The 12,563-nt window shown below is 43.1% G+C and overlaps 2 protein-coding genes across 6 annotated transcripts in view; both read right to left on the bottom strand.

The window, feature by feature from the left end:
- LOC137049032 (chemotaxis regulatory protein ChePep-like) overlaps positions 1-12,563 on the bottom strand; it is a 341,058-nt gene that overhangs the window by 114,788 nt on the left and 213,707 nt on the right. The gene's annotated exons all lie outside the window — the stretch shown is intronic.
- Positions 1-12,563, bottom strand: part of LOC137049216 (NLR family CARD domain-containing protein 3-like) — a 68,149-nt gene that overhangs the window by 32,106 nt on the left and 23,480 nt on the right. For all 5 annotated transcript variants that reach the window (XM_067427682.1, XM_067427686.1, XM_067427683.1 and 2 more), the window contains one exon: positions 4,618-4,665. In XM_067427682.1, the coding sequence (XP_067283783.1) occupies positions 4,618-4,665 (48 nt within the window). The remainder of the gene's footprint in view (positions 1-4,617; positions 4,666-12,563) is intronic.

Below are 12,563 nucleotides of genomic sequence, written 5' to 3'. Positions count from 1 at the left end.
CGTGAGGTGCCTTCGTGCAAAAACACTGCATTACAAGCCATTGTCTCATAAGGCAGCAAAGCAACGAGTTAGCTGCCTAGGTTTTCGGACGCAGCCAATGTAAGTCTTCTTCGGTATAGTTTAATAGGAAACTCTTTATTTATGTTTATCAAGTGACTGCATATTAATAGTATTAATATTACAGTTAGCTTGCTTACTCACTGGAGCAGTGATAGTAATTTGCGTGTAAATTTTCCTCAACTTTATTGCCTTCTTAATAAGTTTAATTCTTCACTTCATAGATTTAAGTGATGTTTGTATGTACTAAATTCATAGTAGAGGGAGGCAGTGGCTCAGTGGTTCATGTTGGCCCCAATCCAGAAGGTTAGTGGTTCCATCCCCTGTTCCACCTGACCAAGTGTCGAGGTGTCCATGAGCACGACACCTATATAACCCCAGCTGCTCCTGACAAGCTGGATGGAGCCTTACATGGCGGCGGACATCGCTGTTAGTGTATGAATAAGAGAGTGAATGTGATGCAATATGTAAAGCGCTTTGGTGGCCATGGGTCTATTGAAAGCGCTATATAAATGCAGTCCATTTACCATACCAATGGATACTGCATATCGTGTGGATTGTTAATTATGTGCCATTATTCATATTTACCGAAAATGTAAATTAACATATTTTCTTAGCGATAGATGATATTTACACTAAGTGCAAATAGCTGTAGATGCAATTTACTAAGTAAAAATAATGATATATTCTATTTACACCGTATATAAAAGAAGCAGTTCTTTGCAATATGTGTAAATAGTAATAATAATTTTAGTTGTTAGATACATACTATTTGCACCTCAGTAATGTTGTACATTAACAGGATGCAATAATAAAGGAGTGTAAATTATTATATTTATTAAAATTATTAAATGGATGCCACCTTAATGGGACAATAAAAGCTCACCCTACACTGACCCCTATCCCTACCCAATAAATGCTTTTATTATTAGTAAACATTTCATTGGGCACATTATTTACACTTTTAGAACATTTTCTTATTTATTATTAAAACTAAATGCCTTTCCAAAGTGATCTGTGATGAGAAAAGGGAGAAGAGCGAGATCTGCAAAAGACGGATACGAACCTGGGTCAATCGCGTCGAAACCTTAAGCCTTAAGCCTTACATTTTACCGATTGCACCACTGAAGATGTTGAAATAAAGTTTTTTTTATTTTTTTTATCGTGTTTGGCCCAACCAGGCATTGTTAGGTAGAGCTAGTGTGAATGGCACTTGCCAAAAACGCCACACAATATGTACTTGGTGTGAATTGACACTCCGTTAAGTTTATTTACAAGTCATAACTTTTGCAATTAATTGGAATGTAATTTAAAAAAAATATATTGATACTAGGGCTGGGATAAACGATTATTTTTAAAACGATTAATCTAGCAATTATTTTTTCGATGCATCAATTGATCTAACGATTAATTTTTTCTGTCCGATTCGGTTACGATTCGATTCGATTACCGATTATCTCCCCATTAATTGCCTAATAGCAATTTATACATGTTGATTTAATTATCTGAATGAAAAAACAAATTCCTTAACATTGCAATATATGTTTATTGCTCTTAAAATTCCAAAGTAAGACTATACAAGAGCAATGCATTCAATAAAACCTTGAAAACATAAAGTAGGCTACACACACACACGCACACACACACACACACACACACACACACACACACACACACACACACACACACACACACACACACACACACACACACACACACACACACACACACACACACACAAATAAATAAGTATAAACCTACAACAAAGAAACATATTATACGATTTTTCTATGTATGCAACTCAGCCTACAGGCTATGCCCATCGATTAAATATCAACAAGTTGGTTAATCAAATCCGGGGACACACTGCAAGCGTGAGCGTCTCGGCTGCGTGGCGTGTCCGTTTTTGTTTCGGCTCACATGTTAACAGGTTGGAGTTTGCACACTGCCTGTGACGCGCGGAAAACGCGTGCATGCTGGTAATAGAAGAGCGCCTATTTTTCACGTGTGTTGGGAGCGTCTCCAGGCAAAATAGAATAGGAAAAGATGTTTATATATCATTTTGACACAAATACATATTATTAAATTACATTTTCATGTTTGAAAGTCTGTAGGTTTACATAAATGCAGATATAGGCCTAATTGTAATAATACAAAACGTCAATTATCGATTTTGAAATGTTGCAACTGTCAATACAGAACGACATATTCTGTAGCCTATTTTGCAGTCAATACCATAGATATGTGGCTACTCCCGACGTTTTCTTTGCTGTATCAGTAGGCTATTTATGTTTAACATTAGGAATAGGGCTTTCCTCCGCATCAATAGCAGCAGCAGCGCCGCGTCAGACACGCTTCTAGTGTGCAAAGGCAGAGAAAACGCCACACAGCCCCGTGGCTGACCCGCAACAGAAACGCCACGCGCATCCGCGGCATGACAGTGAAAACAGTTACATGTAGAGTGAATTACGGGCGCCAATATTCCGTTTAAAACCGGAATAGTCCTGGGATGAAACTGCTCTCTAAGAGGATGGATACCCTCGGTCACATCAGCGCGATTAGACATTGAACATTTTAAATTTAAAACAGCTTATTATGTAGGTAACGTAGCCAATGTGTCCGATGCTTTCACTTGATGCAAACGTTTGTTTTTGTGATTAAAATACATCAAATATTACCAAAACATCTGTCTTCCTATGTGCAGAAATTTGTTAATGTAGCCGTGACAACAAAACGCGTGCGCGCATCCCTGTGATGCTCCGTGCGCACCGCGCGCCAACCCCATAGATTGTGGCCAACCCGCAAGCCTTGCACTTCTGAAAGTCTGAGGAGCCACTCGTGTTGCTACCATAGATATACATAATAAATAATATACTTAATTACATAATATACTTTATTATGTACATCTATGGTTGCTACTACTCTCCGGCGCCGCCATCTTTATTTTGAGTCTGACGAATCGACGCGCATATTTTGCGTCGACATATTTTTTGCGTCGACGTCATCAATGACGTCGACGCGTTGTCCCAGCCCTAATTGATACAAATATTTTTAATTCTTGAATGTTCATTCAGTGAAAAAAACAGACCAGCACTAACAGATGGCTAACAGAAGAAAACCTGGCGCTCATGTCTATTGGTGTTGGTCGACTAGGGTGACCACCCGTCCTGCGTAGCACGTGAACGCACAGCGTTTGAAGCAAAATTCATGCGTCCCGCAAATTGAGACCGTGTCACGCATAATTAATGCTTGCTCAAAAAGAAGTTGGTCGCTCTATATCCTCGTGCCTCAGGCAGCCAAACCAACATTACTTGACAGTTCAGCGTGCTACTGTTGCCCCACCCACCCCTCAGTTGAACTGCTGTTGTCAACTTTTTCACTGTTGTCATGACAGCGCATGCACGTGCATACCAGAGACACTTACAACTTTTTAGATGCGCACTTTCCTATTCGAAAAATGGAGTCTTTAGGCTCCGCAATCATCAATTAAAAAGAGAAGGAGTGGGTACAAGAAATACTGGAAAAATTAATATTTGTGACTGAAAGGTGTTCAAAAAAGAGAGCTTTTTGTGACCTTTGCAAAACGTCTTTCTCAATCGGACATGGAGAGTAAAATACTATGTCAAACGACACAGACTCACACTGCAAAAAATGCTTTTCTTTCTTAGTATGTTTGTCTTGTTTCTTGCCAAAATATAAATAAAAAAATATCAAGCAAAAGTAATTGTCTTGTTTTGGGAACAAATAACTCAAAACTAAGAGAGTTTTTGCTTAAAATAAGACAAATAATCTGGCAATGAGGTAAGAAATATAATCTTAATTCAAACAGAAAACAAGAATAATTTTCTTACCCCATTGGCAGATTGTTTGGCTTAATTTTGAGCTATTTTTTCCCAAAACAAGACAATAATTTTTACATGTCTATTAAATGTTTCTTAATGTAAGAATTTTTACATATTTAGACTTGAAACAAGACAAAAATACTAAGTAAGAATGCTTTGTTTTTGTTTTTTGTTTTTTTGCAGTGCAGACTTTACTAACATGGAAGTTCACCATCCTTCCTCCCCTTCTCGTTCCGTGAACTGGAGTTAACTTTACTTTTAGTTTAACTTAACACACTTTTTTTACTGTTCCTGTGGTGTTGAGCGACTTCAGTTTCTGTTAATCCTATAATTTTATATTATAATTGATTTAAAGTGAATAAATTGTAATGAAAAATAAGTAAAGTAATTAGCTAAAGTAAATCGTAAGTGGAAGTGCATCTGTCAGTTCATTGAATGTTCAAAATATTATGTTAAAAATACACATTGGTTGGCCTATATTCATGAGCATACATCAGCAATTAGCCTACACATGTTTAGGGGAATAGGGCATTATTAATATACCATGTAAGGTGCTATGTGCTAGAAATGGGTAAACCTCTATCTGCCCTTCTGCCCGTGGGGTGGGGCACCGCCGCGCCAGGCAGTGTCCCACATTGTCCCTCAGAAACATACCCTTTGTCCCCCCTTGGACTTATTAGCAGGTGGCACCCTATGGTCGACACTGTTAGGACTGTACCTGGCTCTTCTGTGAGTTTCTCTGCTGTCGCTGGGATTTTCGGTAGCTCTGTGAGGAGAGAGAAAAAATTTGAAAAATAAACAAAAAGACACAAGATAATACTGAAGCTAAAGCATGTCTGCCAATGAACACTTTGACCATAAAATGAACTGTGAGATTTAGCGGCCTCATACATCCCTCCCTTTAATTCTCTTCCTGAGTGTAATATCAGTCACCATTCACTTCATTATGTTCAGTCACCATAGAGAATATGGTGTATAACACTTTTGTATTTTTCCATTACTGCAGTGAAAAACAACTCCTTACACGTTTTCTCTTATTTCTTATTTCTGGTTCAAGGTTATATTCCATATGTTTTTTCCAAACGAAAGTTTGGAAGTGAAATGATTCCTTCCATGGTTTTATGTTTGTGCACCCTCTGACGGGTAGCTTCTTGGATAGGGGTGTCACTTTTTTATAAGAGAAGTAAAAATTGTGTAAACTTCTCAATAAAGACTGAAGATTTGGGACTCTGTTTGTGTGCAGTGTTGTCCAATTGGGCGGTTTTGAATTTTGTGCGGGTAAAAATGGGTTTGGGCGGGTGGACAACATTTGGGCTGGTTTAGGGTCAGTTTGTCGGTTTTCAAACATCTAATTTTTACAGTTTCATTGGTTAATGACAAACTCAAGTGTGCATGTACTCCATAAAATCACTCATCATGACACACACAGGCCCAGCGTAGAGTCAGCTGGTGTTGACCTTGCCAACGAGCACATACTTTCAGCCAATCAGCAATCAGCAGGTAAACACGCTCATTCATCACAGTTTGAAAGTAAAAAATTGTGCTGGAAGTGATCGCGATGCCAAAGTGGCATAAATATACAGTATCTACAGTAATAAGTGGGAAAGTGAACCAACACTCAAAACGTGGATTACACCTGTGACTTAAAGACTATTCATAAATATAACTAACTCTAAGAGCACAGTTGAATGAGTTGAATTGAAATCGAATATGGGATTATGACTCCTGTCCATCATTGTGTGCACACTGATCAGGACATCTGGAACTTTTAAACCATCTAGATTGCGCTCTACTCGTCCAGACAGCTGCTGAAAGCTTCACAAGCGTTACTGAAAATGTACTGAGTAAAATATTACTGAAAATCTCACATGCAGGAACTACAGCACTGTACCAACGGGCAGTTAACTGGGTCCAACTGGCGTTCTCTGCACCATACTGAGAACAATCTCCATTTTAGAGCGTACAGTTTCCTCGTGGACGGAGCTCTGGAGTAAAGGATGGTTTCCACGACTTCAGTCGAGAGACCCTCTTCTAGGAGCCTAGCCCCCTCAGAGGCCAGGCCCACAGTTTCCATAACTCCAGGTGGGGATGAAGAAATCTCCCGCCCGCTTGAGAGAGGAGGTCCCTCCTGGTCGGAATCTCCATGTGAGAGCCTTCCAGGAGAGATATTAGGTCCGAGAACCAGATTCTGGTCGGCCAGCACGGAGCCATTAATAGCACACGGACTCCGTCCCGGCGCACCCTCTCCAAAACTCCCGGAAGCGTACAGAGGCAGCCTCGGCCACTCCTGTACCATGGCATGTGCCAGAGAAAACCACTGAGGACAGTGGGAATTCTCTGCCGAAGCAAACAGATCTACTTCTGCTTTCCCGAATTTTAGCCACAGGAGCTCCACCACCTCGGGGTGGAGTCTCCATTCCCCGGGCCTCGGCCCCTGCCTCGACAGGATGTCTGCTTCCTGATTTAGGACCCCCGGGATGTAAATTGCCCTGATGGAACGCAGTTTCCCTTGGGCCCACAGGAGGATCTGACGTGCCAGCTTGTATAAGGGGCGGGACCTCAGACCCCCCTGATGGTTTATATAGGCGACCACCGATGTGTTGTCTGACCTGACCAATACATGGTGGCCCCTGAGGTCAGGCAGGAACTGTTTCAATTCAAGAAACACAGCCAGCATCTCTAGCCGATTTATGTGCCATAGTCGCTGATGTTCCTGCCATAGACCCTGGGACGAGCGACCACTCATGGTCGCCCCCCATCCCGTGAGGGAAGCATCTGTCGTTAGCGCGACGCGGCGAACATGAGCCCCCAACACAGGTCCCTGGGCCAGAAACCCAGGATCTTTCCACATGACCAGAGCACGAAGGCATCGCCGCGTGACTTTGATCGTGCGGAGTGGATTTCCCCTCGGGGAGAACCCTTTTGTTCTGAGCCACCACTGCAACGGCCTCATGTTCAGCAGGCCAAAAGGTATCACGTTGGACGCAGCCGCCATGAGGCCTAACAGTTTCTGGAACTGCTTTACAGTGACAGCACGGTCTAGCTTCAGTTCTTTCACAATACAGCGAAAACACAAAAAACCAGGCCCGGCGCCAGAAGGGGGGTAGGGGGAGGCTTGTCCACGGACCCAATGGACATCACTGTTCCGAGCTTGAGACGGACTTGATAATAGCGTGCAATTTTCTCACTCAAACCACCAACCTGCTGCTGCTTCTGTGCTTTAAGAGGGAAACGCTGCCCATAACTGCTTGCCTAGGATCTGTAATCCTCCGTAGGAATTCTTAATAATAGCATATTTTTAGTGAAAAGGAGCTAGCAAATGACCCAGTGTTTATCTGTATTTGCACTCGTGAAATGATTACATTTCCAACGTGTTTTCGCCTCGGTGAGTAATGTAGCCAGTCACAGACACGTTTGTAGATATCTACAATGCAGTTGGCCAATCACAGGTGTTGAACTTGGAATCCACTCACCGCTCCACTGTTCAGTTAACACGCGCATCTCTGTAAGTAAAGACATCGTGAAAATAAGAGATTCATTGTATACCAACTTCACTGCAGAAATCTATGAGATTGTGTTTATTGAATGAGTGACAGCTTTTAGTGATTATAAAGGGAGCACTCTGCACGATGTCTGGGCAATATAATTATTTTTTATTTTTTATTAATAGGTCTATAATATATTCAGAATTTAAATATAAAACTTTTGTTTTCCATTTGTGACAAGCGGCCACATACACGCTTCAATACACTGACCCATCCACAGTGGATGATCCACTCCACATATACAAGCGGGATTCACTCGAAAAATGTGACGACTGATCAGTTATAAATAATCATTGAACTCAGGCCCATAAAAATGTTGATTCCTGGCTGCATGTCATTATCCATGGATCACTGAATCTGTGGTAAGTTGTAAGGGCCATTATATCGAGCCCAACCTTTAGTTTAAACTGATAATTGATTGCTATATTGCGTTTTCCTCTAATAGGTGCGGTCACGCAGCAGCTCTTCTGCCACTCAGCCCCAACTGAGGGGGCGTGTTCTGGCGGGAAAGTGACGTCGATGCATTCCCTCTATAGCCCCCTTTCGCAGGAGTGTCTCTACTTCTTGTGCCATAACCAGAGCCTGCTCCGGGCCCACCTCTGTGGGTAGGACACAGCTGAAAGGAGGTGGACGCCATTTGAACTGAATCGCGTACCCCCTTTCTACTATCTGCAGGACCCAACGAGATATAGTCGACAGACGTTTACACTCGTCTAGAAAATCTACTAAGGGAACCAGCCTCTCGAGGCTGGCCTCTGGTGTACTTTGAGCAACAAGTGCAGTGCCCTGAAACGGCGAACCGGCAGGGAACACCTGACTTGACTGCTCGAGAGCCCCCCAAAGGGGGAGCGGACCACCCTCGGGTGGCCCGCGGGGACCATCTGCGCTCCGGCAATGCAGTGGGGTTGGCAGCGTGGCCCCCAGAGGGCACCGTAGGAAGACGGGTACCGTGTGCTGAGGTAAGGACCGTCTTCCTGCGGAGGGGACAACCCTCAGTGTCCTGACCCTTCTGGCGTCAGGAACGCTTTGACGAGGCCTTCTTGGCGATAAGGACTGTCCTCAGATCAGCCCTACCCCTCGAAGGCCTCGTCTGAGAGTGCCGCCCTGCCTCCCAATCTCTTTGTGGAGGAGTACGGGTGGCAACGCTCTGCCTCTGTTGCACCCTATGCGAGGAGCTCGTACCCGGACCTTTCTTTGGGCTGCTGTTTTTCTGCAGCAGCCCCTGGGACTTGGATTCAGAGAGGGAGGAACTGTTTTAGCGCCGCTGCCTGCTTTTTCAACTCCTGGAACCTCTCGGTGACCGATTGTACAGCGTTACCGAAGAGACCCGCAGGGGACAGTGGCGCATCGAGCAGAAAGCTCTTCTCCCTCTCCTTAATCTCGGTGGGGTTCAACCACAAATATCTCTCCGTGGCCACCAAGGCTGCCATAGAGCGACCCACACATCTGGCCGTCTCCTTGATGGCCCGGAGAGCAAGATCGGCAGAGTGTCTTAATTCATTTATGACATCTCCCCCCACCTCATCTCTACCATCCAAGTGCCTCAGCAGGTCGGCCTGGTATGCCTGCATAATCGCCATTGTATGCAGGCACGCCGCAGCCTGACCTGCCGCCGAGTACGCTTTACCCACCAATGCTGATGTTGTCTTGAGCGGTTTGGTGAGTAAAGTCGGGGCCTTTAGGGACAATGGCGATGAAGGCGAGAGATGGCTCGCAAGCGTCTCTTAGACCTTCGGCATCGCCCCATAACCATATTGTTTCAGCCCTACGATGTTACTGTAGGTGGAAGTCTGTGGGCTGAACACTCGATATGAAGCCGGTTTCTTCCACGACCTAGACACCTCGGTGTGCAGGTCGGGGAAGAGCGGCAGGCCCGACGTTGAGGCTCCGCTGCACGAGAGGGCAGGAATCGCTCATCTAATTTACTTCTATGCTTTCGATGGGATTCTGATCTCTCTGCTGGCCAGTCAATATTTAATCTGGCTACCGCTCTCGTGAGCACCTCAATAAGCTCCTCGCTTGTTGGTGACTGAAGTGGCAAGTCTTCAGTCACGATGCTCTCAACGTCCACCTCCTCAGAGCTGGATAGTTGGAGCACCGGCGCCTCGAATTGTTTTTTCAATTGTTTTTGAATTGTCCTGCTCTGAGCAGCACAGCCTCACGTATCAGCTATGAGGCGCCATGTAGGACTTAAATCAAACTTTGCTTATCAATACATACATAACACACATGCATATACACCTATAAATTACTTGCATATACATGTATGCTATTGGATGTTCAAAATACATATATGAAATACACTTGCACACAAATATGAAATCCATATCAATACATATTATGTTAGTAATGAATGCATACACACTTGTGAGTAACTTGCATACATATAAACTTGACGCACACATAGACCTATAAATACTTGCATATCTAGGGCTCTAGAGTGCGCCTAAAATTTGTAAGGGTGCGCCTAAAATTTTTCCTAGGTCGCACCAGTGCACCTAACGTCCTTGCATCTGCTCAGCTCAGCTGCCTCCACGAACGAAGCGTTTTTTCTCCTTTGACGGAACTCACACACACTCATGGTTGGATCATGTTGTGGTCTAAACCAATCAGAGACAGAGATGGGGCGGGTCTTTGCCTCTGATTGGCTGTGGTCCAGACTCCTGATATTCCTGCTCAGTGCTGCGTGCGGCCTGCGAGTGATTTGAAATTGCGACCTAAGCAGCACCAGGTAGTTAAACAGTATCTGCAAACTTAACGCGGCGGTTTGTGAGCCCATTTTACTGTGTGTGTGCGTGTGTTTGTGTTTGTGTGTGTGTGTGTGTGTGTGTGTGTGTGTGTGTGTGTGTGTGTGTGTGTGAGAGAGAGAGATAGCGCACGTGTGTGTGTAAGAGCGAAAGCATGTGTGTGTGTGTTTGTGTGAGAGAAAGAGAGCGAGCCTAAACTTCTTCATTGTCATGACAACCGCCTGTCAGCAGAGTCAGTAGCCGTTTCTCAATGACAAGGAAGGATCCTCGGAAGTAAGAATTTCAAGGATGCTACGTCATCGACATTCGAAGAAGGACTGTTCCAATGTCGAGGATCCTCGGAATTTTAACCAAGGACTGAGTCCTTCGTTCGAAAAATATGTCATATACAGGGAAGGATGCATATGAGTAGCCTTCGCGCTCTTCCCGTTCTCAAATCACCCACAATCCTATGCGCGCAGCTTTGCTATCTTCAGATGTTCGCTGAGTCGGAGCGGGGCAAAACGGGGCAAATATGCTTGTATCGGGGTTCGTAGATGGGATGGAAGGAGGCGGGAACCGGCGAACGTTCAACAACTTTATAATAAATAATAAACAAAACGAAAGTAACGTGGGAAGCCCCTCACGGGCGACTGCCCGCACACACATAATAAAACATAAACAAACCATAATATAAAGTCCAGGCCTGGTCCTCTCTCGTCTGCCACACTCCTCCATTTATACTCCCACTCTGCCGTGAGCCGAGACCGGTGTGCCGATCAGCTGCCACTCATTATCACTCCACCGGCCCGCTCTCACGGTCCCTCACCTCGCTGCTTGCCACAATGCTTTTATTTACGTTACCAAACATTTGTTATAACCGTAGTAAATATAAGTAAAGTTTAACGTTTAAATGCCGGTACAAATTACTACTGTATTGATATAAAAAAATAAATACAAATAACGTTACACATAACGTTATTGATGGCCAACGGACCTTTTCACTGACGTAATGAAGCAATGACGTGCACTTGCTAGCCTGTTCCATTTACGTGTTCTCCGAATGCTAAAGAGGAGCCTCGCCTAGCCTCTGAAGGAAGTGACTTGGAAGGATCAGACCTTCCAAGGAAGCATCCTTGACAAGGAGAAACACCTATTGTCAGCTTAGGCGGCGCGAGAATCAACATCTAGGAATAGATGTTTTAAGCTAATTAAAAACAAAGTCTAACGTTACCATTAAAGTAAAAGAGCCCTATACTCACATCGTCAAGCAAACCACCAAAACAAAATCGTTGTGTGTACTCTTGTGTTTTGACGTTTGCTGTTTGTAATATTCCTTTGAAGACTGGATCAGAGACTGGCAGATCTCACTGCAACATTTCCCTCAGTTACGGTAACGCTTAACGTTAACCCAGTCGAGTCACTACTGTGATTGTGCATTGCTACATTATATTCCAAATATAATCTCTTTGCAAACAATATTTGCTGAAATATCTACTGTCCTAACTGCTTAGTTGTTAATTTGTTGTGCTGCAATGTTACTTTCTGGCTCTTTGAAAAAACGTTCCTGTGGTGATCTACCCATAATAATTCATAATTTCATTATAACATTTGTTCCAGTTGGCCCAATTTTATTAAGAAATATAAAAAACTAGTCTACCGCAAACTACTAGTAACATTGCCACATAATTATGACAATCAAAGCGTGATATAATATAGCAGGCAGAGGAAATAAAAAATATCTGAATTTTTATTTATTATGAGTTGTATTTCATTGTTTATTATTTCATTTTTTTAATTAATTTATAATGCTTTGTTAAAACTGTAGTTTTAAAATAGTAGGCTGATGCTCAAAGCATTGTTTTCCTTGATTTTAATTCCTGTGTTACAGCATATATTATGTTTTCATTTACAAAATATATATTAATTTATATATATTTATATAACGTGATAAAAAGGTGACCTTGAAATTGGTATTATGCGAGCCGGGGAAATTTTTGGGTGCACCTAAATTTTGGGCTGGTGCACCTAAATAAAAAAGTTAGGCGCACCAGTGCAACCAAGGCAACAAGTTAGTCTGGAGCCCTGATATCCATATAAACTTCCATGCACTCACTGCATGCAGACATCCATAAAACACTTGCGCATACATACAAAATAAAACGTGGATGCAAGCTTTAGTAGTGTATATATGTATATGCGAGTGATTCCATATTTGGATGTGCATGAACTTTTCAGTGCAAATGGAAGTCATTTCAGTGTAAAAGGAAGTAAGGAAGTAAATTTGTGTGTACACGGAAGTAACCTGCCTATTTATCGCATTTGCAACTTTGCAATCATGGAGAAGGATCGTGCTACAACTGAAGCAATTAGCATTTTGCAAAATGTGCTTG

Source organism: Pseudorasbora parva, chromosome 20 (assembly GCF_024679245.1).
Source record: "Pseudorasbora parva isolate DD20220531a chromosome 20, ASM2467924v1, whole genome shotgun sequence".
Classification (NCBI taxonomy): domain Eukaryota; kingdom Metazoa; phylum Chordata; class Actinopteri; order Cypriniformes; family Gobionidae; genus Pseudorasbora; species Pseudorasbora parva.
This window is presented reverse-complemented; position numbering and strand designations above follow the sequence as displayed.